The sequence below is a fragment of the Manis pentadactyla genome, chromosome 3 (assembly GCF_030020395.1).
Source record: "Manis pentadactyla isolate mManPen7 chromosome 3, mManPen7.hap1, whole genome shotgun sequence".
NCBI lineage: Eukaryota > Metazoa > Chordata > Mammalia > Pholidota > Manidae > Manis > Manis pentadactyla.
In genome coordinates this window covers 2,628,389-2,646,940 of record NC_080021.1, presented here as the reverse complement: position 1 = coordinate 2,646,940, position 18,552 = coordinate 2,628,389, and the positions used below count along the sequence as shown (strand labels likewise).

Genomic DNA, 18,552 nt, shown 5'->3' with positions numbered 1-18,552 from the left:
AGCAAAAACTGACAGAATTCCAAAGAGAAATTGATAAATCCACTATCCAGGAGGTGTATTTTCACACACTACTATCAGAAACTGAAATAGTCACAAAGAAGTAAAGACTGAAAATTGGAGTAGTGAAATGAACAAGCAGTTCTAATAGTTACATAGAATCCTGCCCGTGACTGCTGCCATCACATGGAAGGCTTACGGAAGCTGGCTTCATACTAAGTCACAAAAGAGGTCTCAGGAGATTTCCAAAGCTCAGTATTATAACAACCATATTTTTTTATCATTATACAACTAAATTTTAAATCAGCAGTGGAAAAAAAGATTAAGAAAGCTTGAAACTTTAAATTTACTTCAAAATAGCACATGCATTAAACTTGTAAAGAGAATAAAAGTCATAAGGTGATCAGAACTGAGGAGAAACAAGAGAATCTCATATCTGACCTTAGGCAGTGCAGCTAAAGCAGTCTAAGGTATAGATTTAGTTGCATTTGTTATAAAACAAGAAAGAGAACCATCAAATAAGCCTGAAGATACAGGAAGGATGAAGATAGAGAAGTGGTCCCAGGGTCCAGGGAGAGCCGAGGAGCTGGTGTGCTTGACGTCCCTCCCTCTCCCCGGCCTGCAAACCTCCTTTGCCAGGAGTCCTGAGGGCTCAGCGCTGGCTTAATCCCGCATCCCTTCCCCTCCCAGAATGGAAAATAATGAAGTAGAAAATGAAGAGGCAGCAGAGCAGATTAAAACAGAGCAGACTCTTTAAAGACAAGATAAGGAACAAGGAGGAAAAGAAGACGCTCGTGACAATATTAGGAGCAAAAATGCAAGTGCAGAAGGGATGGGCGTTACTTTTGTCATTATTGGATATTAACAACTTTATGCCGATACACTGGTGACACAAAACTGAGGAGAAACAGACACACTCATTTGTAGAATTACATAAATCACTAAAATCGGCTCAGGAGGAAAATCCAGTCACCATTCCAAAAGGCATGAGACCCAGAGAGTTTCACAGGCAGGTTTTACCATATCTTCAAGAATAGATCATCTTATTAAATGGCAGAGACTAAGAAAAAGGGGAAACTACTTAGCTTCTTTTATGAAGTTTGTCCAGAGATTTTTGTAGGCAAGTTTTATTAAGCTTTCAAAGAATAAACTTAGACAAAGGTGTTTCAAAGAACGGGAAGTATAGTATCAGGTGTTGGCAAGGGTGTGGGTGCTGTGCCAGGACCTAGAGCCAGACAGCTTGGTTCCATGCCAGCCCTGGGCCACATGACCACAAGCTGTCAGCCTCCCTGACTCCCTGTACCACCTTCCTAAGGATGTTGGGCTAATACACAAAGTCCTTGGCACCCAGTAAATGCATTGATATGAAGAGGACTCTCACTTTCAATGGGTGCAGAAACTGATAACCGACTTGGAACATGGTTTGGCAGTTCTAGAGATCTATTCTGGAGAAACCCATACGCCTCTGTACCAGGAGACATGTATCAGAATTTTTACTGCAGCACTGTGTTCTAACAGCGAAATTTGCCCTAACTACCTGCTGACAGGAACAAATGTTGTGATGTATTAATAAGCTATGCCAAGTGAATATATCTTAAGATTGTAATATTCAGTAAAAATAGTGAGAGTATGTGTGCTGCATATAAATCATTGTTTAAGATCTGCAGAGTAGCACAGTATAATGCTAATAGAGGCTTTGATATGTGTGGGAAAGTATGTGTAGGAATAATAAAATCTAAATTTGAGACTGCAGAATGGAAGGGATACAAAGGGAGGCACTGTTTTTGAGTATTTTACCTCATTTTAAATGAGGGTGTGGAAAAATGCATCTGAAGGAGCACAGGGGTACGTATATTTGAAATGTTGCAGAACTAAAAAAACTCAGTGACTTTGTGACTGATGGGGAGCAGGGTTCTAGGAAGGGGGCTGCTGCTCCAGTGGCAGTGGCTGGGTGTTCAGTGGCCTTGGGGTCCTAGAGGGTAAACACAGACTTACGTTTGGTATGACTCGCATTACATCCCACACACCCCAGCTTCCTGCTGGTCTCTGAAGGGGCGGCCTGCCCCTTGGCTCACGGTAATCAAGCCATCAGCAAAGTGCTTTTCTAGCTCTCGGCCTGAACATCACGTGCGCTCGAATGATGGCCTGTCCAGTGCCTGTTGCCCATCATCTTAGATTTGTGTGTTGGTGACAGTTTCTGTCTTGACCTCAACAACAACAAAGAGCCCTCCAGGGTCACACGTGAATTCTTCAGTGAAGGGAAGGCCCTTGGGGGCCTTGATGAGACATGTGAAAACCAACCTGGTCCAAATAGAACCGGAACTCACCTAAGTTCAGTGGTTAGCATTTCTTACATTTTACTGTAATACTGTAGTGCTGAGTAATGTATTAGCTGATTTAAAAACTTGAGAGTCAGCCAGAAGCTGGCACGGGTGGGTCTTGCTATATGGCTGCTTTGCTGTGCCACGTGTGTGTCTAATGGCTTCCTGTGTTGCTGAAGGTTGGGAAAAGTGGAAACATTCCAGCAGGCACCACCGTGGACACGAAAATCACCCACCCAACTGAGTTTGACTTCTACCTGTGTAGTCACGCTGGCATCCAGGTGAGGATGAAGGGCTCCCTTTGGGCAGAGCCTCAGCGTCTCTGAATTGTCAGATACACGGTCAGCAAACACCTGTAGAGCAGGAAACTCACATGAGGCACCTGGGACATGTGGGGCTCCAGCTCATCCCAAGGGGAGCTGGGCAGTCGGCCAGTGACCAGACGAGGCCCGAGACATCAGGTGTGGGGGATGGAGGACCACTGGGGTGCTTGGTGGGGGCTCGCACTTCAGATGAGGTGGGCCTGGGCAGAAGGAGCAGCGAGTGCAGAGGCCAGCGTGCTGGTAGGCATGGGGGTGTCCTGTGTGGCCGACTCTAGCAAGCTAGGTGACATCTGAGCTGACAGGGCACCCAGGCTGCTGGGGGAGGCGGGGCGGGGGCTGTCTCAGTGTGGCCCGTGCTGCTGGTGGGTCGGCCTTGCTCCTCTCCACGCACATTCGCCGGGCATACGGGGTCACCTTCAGGCTCTCCTGGTCTGTCTTGGTGGACAGACCCACAGCTGGCCGAGGGCGACTGCAGGGGAGCATCGCCATGCCCATTGTCAGAGCTGATCCGCCAGGATCTGCAAAGCCCAGCCCACTGGGCCAGGAGGAACTGAGTTCTGGGGGCCGTCCCCGCTTCAGAGAGCTTTGTCATAGACGGGCTTTTGGTTTTTCCACAGTGCAGGTGAGGATGTAAATATCCCTCCCCAAAAGACATGAACCTGGAATTTGAGAATTTGCTGTGAGCTTCGTACTTGTAATATTCCCTGCGAAGTGTGGGAACTTCCACACCATTTACGTTACCTTGGATCTAGAACAGGGCTTTGGCAAACTCTGGCCTGTCTTGGGACTGAGAATGGTTTTCTGCACGTTTAAAGGGTGATTAGAAGGAGAAAGGGTAGGCGTTGGAGAGGCCGGTGGCCTCCCATCTGTAAGGCTCAGCAGCCCAGTGCAGTTGGAGGCTTTGTGCTCGGGAGCTCTTTCCCTCCCCGGGCTTCCCTCCCAGGGCTGGAGCCCTCGCCTCCTGGGCACTTGCTGGTCGGGGAATCTCTGGTGAGGCGCGTGGACCTGGGCCACACCTGCTCTGCCATCGTCACGGGCTCAGCAGACCCTCGTCCCCAGGGTACTGGGTTGCCCACGGGCCCCGGGGATGACCAGAAGCAGGGTACTAGAATGTGTGAGTAGTTAGTCATAGGGCAGGAGTGTGCCACTTGCCAAGCACCAAGAGCCTTCACACGGACAGTGGTAACTGGGTTGGAAGATTCCAGAGGGATCGTGTAGGCTGGCATGGGCAGAGCAGCAGGTGGGCAGGCGGGCAGGCAGAGAAGCCACCGGAAGACCTGCTGTGGGCCTGCTCTACACTGTCAGTGCTGGGTGCCCCAGGCAGAGCAGTGCAGCAGGTGGTGCTCCGAGAGCCATTAGGACTCAGTGCTGGGGTTGGGGGCAACACAGTGACCACTACCAGATCTTCAGTTTCCAGAGATTTCAGACTATGCAAACTGCATAAAATAACACACCAGGTCAGACTCCTCTTTTAAGTGTTATTGTTAATATATAGCTTTTATTAGAGATTTTTTTCTTGCCTTTATAAATAAAATAGTGTAGAAAACTAGCATGTACAAAAACACTGTCCTCACAACCACCATTTGTATGTTTTACGTCTTTCCTGTGATTTCCCCGTGTGTAAACAGGTATGTGTGTAGCGTATATAGCACCAGCAGGGGGTCCTGATGTATGCAGTTCTGATGCCTTTTCATAGTAAAGTGTGATAATTTCACGAGTCCTTAGGCTGTCACACATCCTTCCACCGTTCGGGAGGAGCTGGTGGACCACCATGCACATTTGCAGGTGAGTCGTGGACTTCTCCTGTGTGTCACCCCTCTGACCCTCTGGTCTGCTTTTAGGGGACAAGCAGGCCTTCCCACTATCACGTGCTTTGGGATGACAATCGTTTCTCTTCCGATGAGCTGCAGATCCTCACCTACCAGCTGTGTCACACCTATGTGCGTTGCACACGCTCCGTGTCCATCCCAGCACCAGCATACTATGCTCACCTGGTGGCCTTCCGGGCCAGGTACCACCTGGTGGATAAAGAACATGATAGGTGAGTGGTATGCCTTTCCTGGCTTTAGGTCACACTGGGGGTCATTTCTGAAACCCCAGCATGGGAAGCAGTTGGGTCACAGTGGCTGGAGCGAACTGTGACATGGAAACCCAAATGCCAGCATCTCCCCCACCACTTGTTAGCTGTGTGGCTGCCTCCCCAGATGTCTTGTGCATGGTCCTAATTAGTTATCAGGTGCATTAAAGGCTGCACTTCCTCTTTCTCCCTCTCCCTGTATTCCTGCAGTGCTGAAGGAAGCCATACCTCCGGGCAGAGTAACGGGCGAGACCATCAGGCACTGGCAAAGGCAGTCCAGGTTCATCAGGACACGCTGCGTACCATGTACTTTGCTTGACGTGTTTCAGTGTTTACGATCGTGTACCAAGTTGGATTCACATGAGACCAGCTACACTCAGACCAACAGTTGCCCAGCCCCTCCGTGACAGCCAGCGTCGAACATGAGATGTCCTTGATTTTAGCAGATTCTCCATTTTCCAGAATGCCTTCCGTCCCAGATTTCAAACTTGGATTTTGAGCTGCAGACCTGTATGAGACCCCACTGTCGTAGGAAATATGGTTTGCCAAAATCTATAAGCTGCTTATTAAAATAGAGTCCCCTGTTTCCTAAAAATCTCCTAAAACCAGTCTGTGAACTCAGGGCTTTAAAACATTTTTAATTTATTTGGTCACTCAATTTCCTTGTTTTTAACACATGAGTCTATATGAAATTGATGGGCTCAAACTAGTTGTGAACGTTCTCTGAGAGCAAAAGCAACACAAACACGATTGTGGTTTTAAAGCCTTGAACATTCTGATGTTGTCACTAAAGTTTATTTCAAAGGGATACTAATGTGCTCCTGGCTTGGTTCACACCGGGACCCGAGGGCAGGGGCCGTGCCAAGGTGCCCACGGGTGTCTGTGTCTCTTTCTGCCACTGCCCGCCTTTCACTCAGCTCAAAATAAGGAGCGGTGGCAGGAAATGGGCCATGTGTGTTTACGACATTGGTAGGTCCAGAGAGATTGGCAGACAAGTGCCATTTTAATAAAAATTTATTTAAAAAAAGAAAAAAGACAATATGCCGACAGTCTAATCATAAGATGTGTCCTATAGGACTGTGACATTTATTTTCCAAAGTTTCTAAAGAATACGGGTCTGTGGTGATAAATACAGTACAATCCTTTTTCACTGTTATGTCTTTAATGTAAAAGAAAAAATATATATATCTGGTTTGCAGTATTAATGTGATAGATAGATGCTGTTTTTCATTTTATTGACTACGGGGTGCTTATTGTGATCTGTTTAGCATATCAAGAGTGTTGTGGAGTCTGGAGGCTGGACCACCTCTGTGGTCCTCAGTACTTAAGGACAGGAGTATGCAAATGACTCGTGTGACCGCAGCCCGCCCCCCTCGGCGTGATTGTGTACCCATACCCTCAGGAGGACCGCGCGCTCCTGGCACCGCTCGCCGCCCTCCCTGCCTCCTCCCTGTGTGTTGCTCGGCCGATTAAGCACAAGTGGAATGTATTTATTCTTCCATTCCTGGGAAACAAGTCCATGTATCAGAGTGCAGTTCTCTCTGTGTGTGGGTCTGGGATCTATGCACTGAGACACAGGAAGCCGTTGGCAGTGGCTCTGGTGGGCGCCCGGCCAGCGGTCAGTGACAGCCTTGCCCTCAGGCAGGATGATTGCAAAGCCAGCAGGTGAGGCAGCCCCTTCTGCTAAGATACGCCTTGTGGGCCCAAGACGTGGGTTTGCCAGTCTAGAAACCATTGCACTACGTGTGGCGCGTGGCCGGCTTCGGAAGGGCAGCGGCAATGCCCTCGTCAGCAGTTTACTTGGCTCCGCGGAGAGAATCAGGCGAGCCTTCCCCCAGTGCTGCTCTGTGCCCTGCAGGTGTCCTCGCCCCCTGCCCGCGGCCCTCCCCAGCCCAGCCTGACATTTACCTCCGGCACTGGCACTGCGGTGGCGGGAAGCACCCTCCCCATCTCGCCTGCCCGCCAAGCTGCGCGTGGTGAGGGCCGAGTGGAGCGGGAGAGGACTCGTGGCCTGCGTTTTGGCAGCAGTGACAAAGGGATGACTATTATTTGTGAAGATATATACTCAAGAGTGATGTGTGCGCGCGCGTGTGGCGTGTGTGTGTGCATGTGGGTGTCGTATTAATGGCATTAGTCTCTTGCTGTATCATTTTTTTTTTTTTTTGTCTTGAAATGACAGAAGCCTCTGCTCTAAGAAATGTCGCAATTCCCGTTGTTTTATTGGCAAGTGGCACTTTCTCCTATTTTCAAAAGGACACATAAATACACTCTTGGCTTAAGTTACCAGGAGCATTCAAGTTTAAGGAGGGAATCTTTTCACTAATACACTTATAAATTCTGGAATTAGGTTAGTTTTCCGCCGAAATTTGGATCATGCAGAACCGTGTGTCTCAAAGGTGTCTCCACCACCTGCACCCGGATCCTCGTGTCTGGGACAGAGGTGTGCTTGGTAAAAATGCAGACTCCTGGCCCTGCTGCCAGCCTCCTAAATCAGGTTCTCCAGGGCTGGGCATCTGCATTTTACACTGTGAGCCAGGTTCCGGGGCTGCCTCCTGTAGGAACCCCTGAGCTGGAGCGCCCTGGAGGGCCCCCTCCCTCTAGTGCTGAGGGCCCAGCAGCGAGAAGCTCCCCGCTGACACGGGATGTTTTCTAAGCTGATACCTAGGAAAGATTGCACACAGACTGATAGAAAATGAGATCTAAATTTTTTTAAAAAATCATTTTGAAAGGAAAGTTTTCTTTTTAGTGGGCCGAAGTACTTTGAGAAGGGTACTTTTTATAGCCACGTGTACTGGTTTTGTACAACTTTTAATACTAAAGGCATTAATAGACCAACCGTCTCCAGCTGGGTTAGCTGCATACCTTTGTATATGTCTGATGATGCAGAATTCAAATGGCTGTGGTTACAGTTTCTCAGGTAAATAATTGTTCTCCCAAATTTCTACCAATCCCCCTTTATTAGGATAAATTTTGAGACAGTGTAAACCTCAAAGTGCAGTAGAGTAAGTTCATGCCCTGTGCATATGGAAGCTGAAAGGGCCTCTTTCTGCCTGCTGGCCGTGCTGACACATGCACAGAGCTCCCTCCAGCCCACACGTGGCCACGCCGGGCCTCCAGGGTGGCTCCGTCCCCCTCCTGTGCAGGCTGGAGAGGTGTCTGCCCGGAACTTTGCCCAACCCCACTGTTAAGTAAGGTGTGCCTTGCTTTAAGCAAACTGAATGTGAACATTTTGATGTAGAAATCTGGATTCATTTAGGGAAAACACTGGGATTGATCTTGTCTCTTTAAAAGAGGTCTCCCTAGGTTCTTATTCTGGTACTCTTCCTAGTAGATTTTAAAATATTCACTTTAATAAAAATTAATGTATTCCCATCCCTTCACCACACTCTATTACATTTGACAAGCTCTCGCCCCATAACTTAGCAGTGAAAGCCCAGGGGAGCTGTTTAAAGTCGCCGTTTTGTAGAAGAGCCCTTTGGAAATGCTGATTCCTTCTGCTGTTTATGTCTCATAAGCTCAGATATTCCTAGTTCTGATACGTTTTGTAATACCGGGCATAGCTATACTTTTAGAAAGGGATTGTTTTAGCTTTGGTTTTCTCTGTCCTGAGAAATGCTCACGTACACACTTCTGATACTACACTTTTGGGTCTTTCTCTTTTCAAGATTATGTTGCTGTTTGGTAGTGTCTCGTGCTCGCTGGAGCGAGTGTTTGCACTCCAGACCCCTGGACGGCCCCTGGCCACTCTGGTGGCGTGCCCGAGGGGCGCTGCTGGAGACGGCCACCTCCAAGCTGGCCGAGGGGTTGTCGCCTCTGCCGTCTGACGCTCACCCCTGGCTGTGGAGGGCCCAGGAGAAAAGCTTGGCTCAGTTCCTGCAGCAGAGTTCAAGGGGAGTTTTACTGGTGGTGTGTGTTGTTTGTGTTGTTAAATGCAAACGTTGCTATTTATTTTTGCCTCTCTGCTCTGGTGTGATTTGGCCGATGTGGATATCCAGCACGTGTGGTACCTGATGGATATGATAGAAAAACCATTTTCCCCAACTTTTATAAATTACCTAATGTTTACCTTCAAGTTTGCCGGATGATTTATTTTTGAAAGCCACAAATGTAATTTTTCTGGATGAATTGTTTTTCTTCTATATGCGGCAATGTAATTTTACATTGATCTGCGGGGTGATTTAAATTTTATTTTTACAAGGCAGTTTTTCAGTCTAATTATATATTTATACAATATGTTGAGGCTAGATCGGCCCAGCGTCGTGCAGTTGGGACCCCAGCCTGTCTCCGGGCAGCCCCTCTGCTCCGGCCGCTGAGGAAGCACCGGCTTGTTGCGAGGCTCCGGCAGGATCTGCGTGCGGTCCCTTGGCGGGACTTCAGTCTGCTGGACAGTCAAGAGGATTTTTCGTGGGCATGTCCTACACCTAAGGCAGGTGCGTTAGGAGGGGCTTTAGAAGTTGACATAATGCGGACAGTGGACAATCCCAGCAGCCCAGACAAGCCATAGAAATCTCCCTGTGACCTCTCATCTCTCACGCTTATGAGAAAAGGAATGTACAATTGATACAAACTTCCTCAGTGTTCATGCACCTCTCTTTCAGAATGCAAATACTTCATTCATAGGAAAAGCCCTTCCCCAGAATAACTGAGAAGATCCTCTCTGGCTGCCGTGCCAGCAGTTTTGGCTGCTGTGAAGTTTTTCAGTGTAGACATAGCGCACCTGTGACTTTGTAATGGGCTGTCCGTGTCATACACACATGCTGACTTTTTTGTAAGGAAAGTTTTCAACTCAAAATAATTGCACTGATTTTTTGACAACTTCCTTTTATTATCTCCAACTTTGCATCTGCTGTACTTGTTTGAAATGATTGTAAATAGATTTAGGATAGCAGAAATGACAGGCATACAATGTTGCTTTGTTTGAGTCATCCTACCACCATTTTCAGTATTATTGTAGAGTTGTGTGGACTTAATTCTGTTCTCTTTAGCCTTGTGTCTGTTGACCATTTGTGAAGGACAAATTAGCCTCATTTTCTGAAAGGAAGTTTGCAGTCTGTTGAAAGGAGTTGAGGTCTGAAGATTTAATCGTTTGAACACGTTTCTTGTCCATTTAATTCCTTGTTATTTTCCGTGACTCCCTAAAGTATTTTCTTCTAGTTCCATCCAGCAATTGGCCGTTTGGATTGGAAGCACCTGTATGTTAACAAGTCAGGCTCTCCCTTCTCTCTGGTCAGCCATCATTTTAAAGCCATGAGGTCACTGTTGTGTCAAGAGTGTCATGGGTGGCTTAACCACAGCTGCTCGGGACCCGGCCGGCGCTGCTCCTGTGTACCCCGTGCTCTTGCTAGCTTAGAAGTGTGTGCTCCAGCCCAGGGTGTGACTTTGTTTGTGGTCAGGCTGCCCAGGACCAGACACACTGAGGAGATATTAGACACAAGCCAGTGGTCTGAGCGTGTGTCAGTGTCACACGGGCGCCATCACGGCATCCTCAGTCAATGCTTTTTTGGATATGTTTGCCATTTTATTGTCTAAAGTGAATGTATTGGCTTAGCCAAATCACTACAGAAGGTGGTTTCTGAATACCTTTTAGTTAAAAAAAAAATTAATGCAGATACAGGCTACCTCTGAATTCTCAATCGATTTATATTTGTTCTTAAGCATAGCCATCCACACTGAACTTAGCCAAAATGATGCTGAATAAACTGAATTGTGGACATCTCTCTGTTCGGTTCTGGCTTGAGAATGTGTGTGCCATACTGTGACCCGGGGGCAGTCCCCTCCTCCCCCTGTGAGGTGTCAGAGGAAGACCAGGGACTCCTCAGGGCTGACCAGGAGGACTCCTCTGAGATCCCAGGATGCTCAGCAGCCAGTGGGGATAACGTGGGAAAGCGCTTCTGCGCGGTCCTCACAGGGTGTTGGGGCGCCCCGCGCAGGGCCATGTGTGGGGAGCCTTAAACCGGCTGCTGCCCCGGCTTTTCACTTTCCTCTCCAGTGTAAGGAAGCACTTTGTTTTCTGGGCATAAAAATGGCATTTTTGTTATACAGAAGGGTTGAAAATGGCCCCACTGCTCTTTTCTCCTTTCTCACACACCGTGTAAAGTCTGGACGTTGCTTGAACACGGACTCCCATGCAGATGATACATTTAAAAAGCTGCATGGTTTCAACAAACAGTGCAGTTAACTGAACTGTGACTTTGGAGCACTGAGTTTCTGTCACTCCAAACTTAGAAGTGATCTAAGGTTAGAAAGTAGAATGTTCTGTTCGAATCCTAGGCCCTTTGTTGGAAAGGGTCAGGGTCCACGTCCAGCAGTGCAGTGGGACTTCCCACTGCTGGCGCCTGGGCCGTGTGATGCTGATGGGCAGGACATCTGTCCTGGGAGTGTCACCCCTCTGAGGGCCCCTCCTGTGACTAACCGCTTTGCTGTCAGAAGTGCCACCCTCTGCCTCCTCTGCACCGCGCGTGGCTGCTTGGGCGTCCGGAACACGTCCGTGGCTTGCTCTTATGCCTTGAGGGGCAGGTAGGACGTGGCTTGGTGACAGTCTATTGGGCATGTGGAGGTGGTGCTGCCCCCCTGCTGGGCGCTCACCAGACTTTGATGTTGGCCCAGAGAGGCTCTAAATGTATCATTATCTAGAGGTAATTGCTTTTAACACTGTTTTTGGGTTTTGATGCTTTTCACGTCACGTGGCATGCATTCATTCTGAAAGAGCCAAGTGTCCTTTGCAGTCTTTCTAAGAATGTTCTCTAATTGTGCTATCACACTCCTCTGCAGACCCAGACCGCCCCAGGATGTAGGGACGTTGAGGGCGGGTGCCCACAGCCGCTGCCGGGGCTCGGGTCGGCCTTGCTCCCAGCCAGAGGCCCTCACAGGGCGGCCTGGGGACACTTCCCAGCAGCCCTGCCCTCCATCCAGTAACGCAAACAGTTGAACTCAGATCTGCCCATCAGCTTTGTGTACGCAGGTCTCTGCAGTCCTGAGGTGGGCTCTCCTACCACCTTTGCGTTCATGGAAGATTGTTTTAAAAAAGGGAACTTAAGATTACTGGTGCTTTTGTTAACACTTTTCTATCTTACTGGTTGATGTGAAAATTTTAGAAAGCTTACATCTTTAAATGCCCTTGGTGGTGTGACTGAAGGGTTGAGACCTCACCTCACTTCCATCCCCCTTCCTGGGGGTTTGGAGGAGGCTGAATTATCTCATATTTACAACCTCCTTGGATTGACCTAGTTCAGAATTAAAGCTAAAACACCAAATACGAGCTCTCCCCCCCAAGTCTCCAGGAACCACATGTTGAGGCCACCCTTGTTCAGTACTTCTGAAGCTTCAGCATCCTTAAAACCCTGAGTTGGCCCCAAAAACCTCCCATGGGCCAGGGGCGCCATGCACACTAGCTGCTTGGCTCCTTGGCACCACTTGACAGAAATGGGCGTTCGCGTGGGGGACCCCAGGCTTCTCTGAACTCTGGAGACGTGGGAGTGGTTCTGAGGGGCGGGAGGGCAGGCGCCCCTGCCCCACAAAGCAAGTAGTGCCCAGGCCTTCCTCTGGTCTCCACTGGTACCAGACGGAGCTTGTTCTGAAAGACCCAGTTTCAGCCTCTGTGCCTTTAAAGTCCGGTCCTCAAAGTCCTTTGAGAGGCATGCTGGGGCCACGCTGGCGCTGGGAAAGACGCCGTGCCCACCTCGGGTCAGCCGCCGCCCCCTGCCTCAGAAGCCCCCTTTGCCCCTCGGCTCCTGACTCGTAAACTGTGATTCCCACACTGTCTCGCGGCAGAACGCGTTAGGCTCCAGCTGTGTGGCCTGTCCCACGTCCTGACCACGCCTGTGTCTGCCGGCGTCCCAGGAAGTCGGTGCAAGACCCGACTCAGGCAGGCATCGGCCATGACGATCAGCAGAACCTGGGTTTTTTTCTCATAGTCACGCAACAAGAATATTTAGCGTAATGGAACTAGATTTTTAGAAAAGGAATTGGAATTGTGTTTTGTGAACTGCGTGTGAAGTCCTCAGATGTAAGGTGCTATTCCGTCCTGCTACCCTTATCTTGGAATGCTTTTCATTACCGTTGCTCTGTTCTGTGACGGGGACACTGTTTACTTAGGTACGGGTGTCACCTTGAGCTGTGCACATAGGACTCTGATTTTGACACACCTAAAATGCAATTTTTAGCACTAGGTCTTTCATGCCAGGTATTAAGCAGTTCCTTGGCTGATGGTCTAATTAAAAACCACCTTTCCCTGTCAAGGGACGATTTTATTGCTTTTAAGTGGGGGAAGTAATCCAATGTTATTTATTTTTTAAATGTATAGAAATTCCTCGGCTCCTCCCGGCCCCCCACAAGGCCCTTCCCAGCAGAGGCACTGGCTGCAGGGGGCGGTACATTAACAGTTCCAGTTCCTCTTCAAAGCCAAATATACATGTGACTAAAATCCTGAACGTATATAGTTTAGCACTAAATTGAAATTGAGTCCTGAATTTGATAGATTTTAATGTAGCTGTTGAAGGTATGAATTCATGTTTTATAACTATAGAAGCGAGTGAGTTTTTACTTTTTAAAGTTTTAAGAGAATAATTGTAAGTTTCTGTGCAGCAAAGTGGCTAATTACTCATTAAATACAAGAAAAGAATGTAGTGTCTAAATCCAGATTTTTCTTACCTCTAGTACACTTCAGATTACTTACCTAATATGTATTGAGGGGTTTTTAACCCCGACTTTTATCAGCTTTTCTATTTTTATTTTATTTTTATAAAATAATTGAAAAAGAACCAAAAATGAATTCAGAAATTGTTCTATAGGTAGATCTTGCCCCTTCTTAATTTTTCCCCCACAATAAAACATTTTAGAAGACATTTTGAATCAAAATGTATTATGACCATTTAAAGTTTACTATTTTCTAAGAAGCTGAGCAGCTACAAGGGCCTTGTTTCAGGTGGTACTGTCCGTATTGTCTCTGGACTCGTTTATACCTGTGCGGTGGGGGTGTGTGACGAAGTCTTGTGCTTGCAGTATAGAAACTGTGCAGTGCTGTTTCGTAAGCTGACCGTTCCTGTATAAACTAGTATTATATACATTAGGCTCTCTGTATAACTTCTCATTTGCTACATGAATTGTAAAATTGATTATAAAATTACAGTACCTGCTAAATACAATTCTGAGGCTTCATGTCCTTGTCTTTAGTTTAATACCATCCTGTGTGTTTTGAGGATGTCCAATGCTTGCATGATGCTAGGTGGTAATGCCACTTTAAATTAAGCCTTAATCAGATGTTAAATTTGTAAGTTTCAGAGTATGCAAAAATATTAGGGAGAGTTTAAAAACTGTTCAGATCAAGATGCTAGATCACAGTTCAACGACTTTCTCCAGAGTTAGAAAGGGAGACTTCCAGCAACACAGGTCTCCATTCGCCTCCCGCTCGTGGGCCAGTCTTGGCTGGCGCTGTTGCTTTGATGAAAGCAGACCATTATGCATTTCCATGGCAGTCAGTCAAAAAGACCTGTTCTGAAAGTCTTGAGACTTTTTCAGGGTTATTTTTAAATGTTTGATCTTTTTTTTTTCCTCCAGTCTGAGGTTTATTTATGGCTGACAGAGAGTATGATTTGGGCATAAATCTTATTTACAAACCTCATGTTCTAAGCTTTCTTCAGGTAGTGCCACCTGTCATGGCTTCTGCATACGATTACATGGATTTTTGTTTTTGTGAAAGCATCTTAAATTTAGACATGGAATGGAGGGGACCCAGCTTTCTCTACAATGTGGATCTACCTCAGTTAAACAGTTGGGTGCTATTTTACTAAGTCTGTCAAATTAAATTGGAAAAAGTAACCAAACAGTGAGATGTAACTCCGCACGAAGCTTGAAATCACAATTTCCGTTTATTTAATAACATTTTTATTTATTTTGTGCCTTTTGTGTTGAATCCTAATGCATTGAAAATATCAGTATGAAATTAAGTATTTCATATTGCAGGTGGGGAGGAAAGCTCAATTGGCCATGGAACTTGATAGATGACCCCCAGCCAGCTACAGACATACATTGGAATCCCAACTGCCCTCTTATGAAAAGAAAAAAGAAAAGTATGTCCAAGAGCAAGTGTAACATTTTACAAATTCCAAACTCTTTGATGCATATATTTCCAACCAGCACTTCATTTTCTGTGCCAATGGAGGGGCAGCCAGAATCAACTGCCGGTGACTCTCCTCACTGCACTTTCTGCCATTCATGTCCCCTCTTCCTCGGCATTATTTTACTAGGCTTATTTCATAAGCAGCAAATGGACCGTTGTTGAGTTCATGACCATCGGCAGAGGAAGGGGAGGCCCTCATGGTAAGCGGGGGAGGCCTGCATCCAACAGCAGCCCCAGGGTTTCCATAAGTTAGGAAAGCTTCCTGGCAGGTGAAAAAATAAGATAAGAGATTGATGACTTTCCATGCTTTTGTATTTGGCAGTTTAAAATCTAGACTTTTCCTACTATGGCAATCTTTTTTAACTTAATTCTTTGGAGGTAACACAATATTTTGGAGTCTTAAGAATTTGATTTTATACCAGTAAGAAAAACTAGGGAACTTTCCTGTAGTATATAGTTTTACTATTTTAAAGAGATTTCTGGGTTTTACAAGAGAACCAATAACATTCCTTAGTGGCAAAACTTTGAAAGTTGATTTGGGAGGCTTTTTGCTGCAGGATCTCAAACAATAGGATGATTCTAGTTAAATGTTTTTCATTTTTAAACTTCCATCAGGTTGATACTTAAGCTGTATTTTGTAACGAGTACATCATCCTTCAGTATGCTGCATATAAAAATCAGCGTTGTTGCACTTTCTCAGTAATAATAAATGCCCTACAATTGGCTCACTATTAAGCATTTGGTTTTTTTACCTAACAAGTACTTTGGGGCAGGTGATTAAATTTATATAGGTACCTCAAGAAAAAGAACCTGACTATGCTGCATTTTGTTTTGTTAGCTTTTGTATGTAGCATTTTGTTCTGCTCTTATTGTTTTGATATAATTGCTTTTTGGACCCCAATGGACTGTTGACAGAAATTTTAAAGTCACTCTTATAGGGATAGTTTTTTTTTTTCCTTTTTTAATCTTACTGCAATATCTGGTTCAAAGGCTGCCCACCAGTAGAGTAATACTTCACCTACGTACACCTGAGGAAAAGGGTACCGTGCTACCAGCAGGCAGTGGTGTCCCAGCCCCTTCTGCTCATGCTGCTTTCTTTTCTCCATGACACCAAGCGGCTGGGTAAGTTATTTCTAAGGTCAGACTTAAACACCATGGCATCTTTTTTCAACACAGACCTCACAAAAGCGGCATTGAGTAAGCAGCATGATTCTAAACGTATTGCTGGCATTAGGCAGCCAGATCGGCCTGGTCTCTCTGAAGAGCCGGTCTTCACATTTCTCCATTCCCCGGCACTCACCCTAAACTGAACGGATGGGGAGTGGTCCTGACTGACAAAAGATAAACTGGTGAAGAAAGCTAAAGGCTGAGACACTGAGCATCTATTGTCGTGTTTAAGCTTAGCTGGGTCCTTTCGAGTTTGTTTGACAGCTTACTAGGTTAAGTAGTTTGCACTATTTTTGCAATAAATTCATGGAAAACCTAACAGTTACTTGTTTTGTTTCTTATTGTGTGTATATAAACTAATACTAAAAGTTTGGCATAGTGTTTTTTTCACCTCCTTACATAACCCTTAACATGCACAGAATGCTGTAAATCTGATAAAATATGATGTGAATGATATTTTATAAAGTTATTTTGTATGGTGTCAATTTTGTTTTGCCTCATAGTATGTCAGCAAAAAATAAAATAAAATTCCTCGTATTTACAGTGGCTTCTCCCAGAGATGTTCAGTTACTCACATTTACTTGGGTCCTTCCTTCTGCAGAGGCTCCAATTCCAGGTTTCCGAGGTGGGCGTGTGCCTTCAGCGGTGGCTGCCTAGGGGCCTGTTCTACAAGCACTGTGCCTAGTCCTTGAACAGTGTCCCCAACAGAGCTCGGCATCACCCGAGAGTTTGGGGTTTGGGATGAAAACCACAGGAATGAATTAGAAGAACAAAAAGTGGCATCTAGAATGATTGGGTGTTTCTAGCAGCGATGAGGAAATGCGAAATAAAAAGCCATTCCACTAAACCCGTCAGGTGCAAAGCCATGAGCCCCACGTTGTGTGGGAGAGCTGACCACATCCATATTCTTGGCCTGGTAGGTCATTTAACCCCCTCTGCCCTGGCTGTGTTTACACATATTGGCACCACTCTGAAATCCCTGGTGGCCCCTCTGGGCTGGCTTTGACTCCACTATCCGTCCTGAAAAGACCACGTGGTACTGGGAAGAGAAAGGACGCTGGATTAAGAAAGCCAAAAAATGGCTGGAAACCCCTAGGGTGTACACTGTCACTGACACAAGCCAAGGTTGTGTTCCTGCTAAAAGCTATTTTTTTATTTTTAAGAATATTTGCTCATTATAGAAAATGTAAAAAAGATGAAAAATTTAATCACAACATTGACAGATAGCGGTCATGATCTGATTGGAAAAAACCTAAGTGTAAAAGAGCATGTGATGTGAAGTAGGAAAAGATTTCAGAAAAGAAAGCTCCTGGGTCAGAGGATGTACAAAGGATGTTTTTGTTCCATGAAGGGTAAGAAGCCCATTTCAGTATGAATGGAAGGTTAAACATAGGAAAGCAGGATATAAAGGTCAGTGTCAAGGAGCTTGAATGCTAAGGACTTACCTTCTACAGTGGGGAGAAACCACTGTTCAGCTGCATGGTCCATGGAGAGTGTAGTCGATTTTTGTCCCCACTCATTGACTGCAGGTGTGCCTTACACTGGTTCCTTAATCTGAATTCCTATTCCCTTTCTTAAGATGTGGATAACTTTATAAGCTGACATGAGGATTACATGAAACTACACAATGCAAAGAGAAAAGGCTTGGCCCCCCAGTGGCTTCTTCAGTATCAGCTGTTTTTTAAAAACTTCTGACCAGGAAAGGGAGATGAACCTTCATAAAACTGTTCTGATAACCTGACAGCAGTATGCAAGGTGGAAGGAAAAGAGCTGCTGTAAAGATGGGGAGGAAACGAGTTAGGAAGTGACTGTCATAGGGCAGCATGGGGTTCAAGGAAGGCCCACGATGAGCACTCCCGAAGTAACTGGATCTGAAGTGCTTCTGATGGGTGAGGATGTGTGTGCTGGTCACAAACAACCAGTGAGTATGTTTTCTGTGGATTTCTCAATGTCACATTACTGTAAACAAAAGACCATACTGATCACTTAAAAGGTACTGACATCAAGATCTTTGTGACTTCAGGTTTGATGATGAGTTTCTAGATGTCAAGCATGATCTCCAAAGGAAGAAACATAAACTGGACTTAATCAAAATTAAGAACTTATCAAAAAAATTTCTGCTCTTTGAAAGATGCTGCTAAGGAAAAGATAAATCACACACTGGAAGAAAATATCTGTAAATCCCATGATCCAGCAAACAATAATGTATTAGGAATATGTTAAACTCAACAAGAAAAGCCAACAAAAAGATGGGCAAGAAATTTAGACATTTCACCACAAAATATATAGATGGTAAGTATCTGCATCATTTGTCCTTAGGGAAATGTAAATTAAAATCTATATCCACTCAAATGGCTTGATTTTAAAACAAACTGGTACTGAGTATCACAGAGGATGTGGAGTAACTGAAACACTTGTTCAGTGCTGGCAGGAATACAAAATGGAGCAGCCACTTTAGAAAACAGGGTGGCAGTTTCTTATAAACTTTACACACATCTCCATTCCTAAGTATATACTGAAGTGAAATGAAATCCCATGTTCACACAAATC

At 45.9% G+C, this 18,552-nt stretch overlaps 1 protein-coding gene across 9 annotated transcripts in view; it reads left to right on the top strand.

Moving 5' to 3' along the window:
- The window catches only part of AGO2 (argonaute RISC catalytic component 2), a 115,438-nt gene extending 98,890 nt beyond the window's left edge, over positions 1 to 16,548 (top strand). For all 9 annotated transcript variants that reach the window (XM_036923021.2, XM_036923031.2, XM_057497649.1 and 6 more), the window contains 3 exons: positions 2,498 to 2,599; positions 4,483 to 4,682; positions 4,929 to 16,548. In XM_036923021.2, coding sequence (XP_036778916.1) covers positions 2,498 to 2,599; positions 4,483 to 4,682; positions 4,929 to 5,037 — 411 coding nt within the window. In that variant the 3' untranslated portion in view covers positions 5,038 to 16,548. The remainder of the gene's footprint in view (positions 1 to 2,497; positions 2,600 to 4,482; positions 4,683 to 4,928) is intronic.
- Positions 16,549 to 18,552: the final 2,004 nt, after the last annotated feature.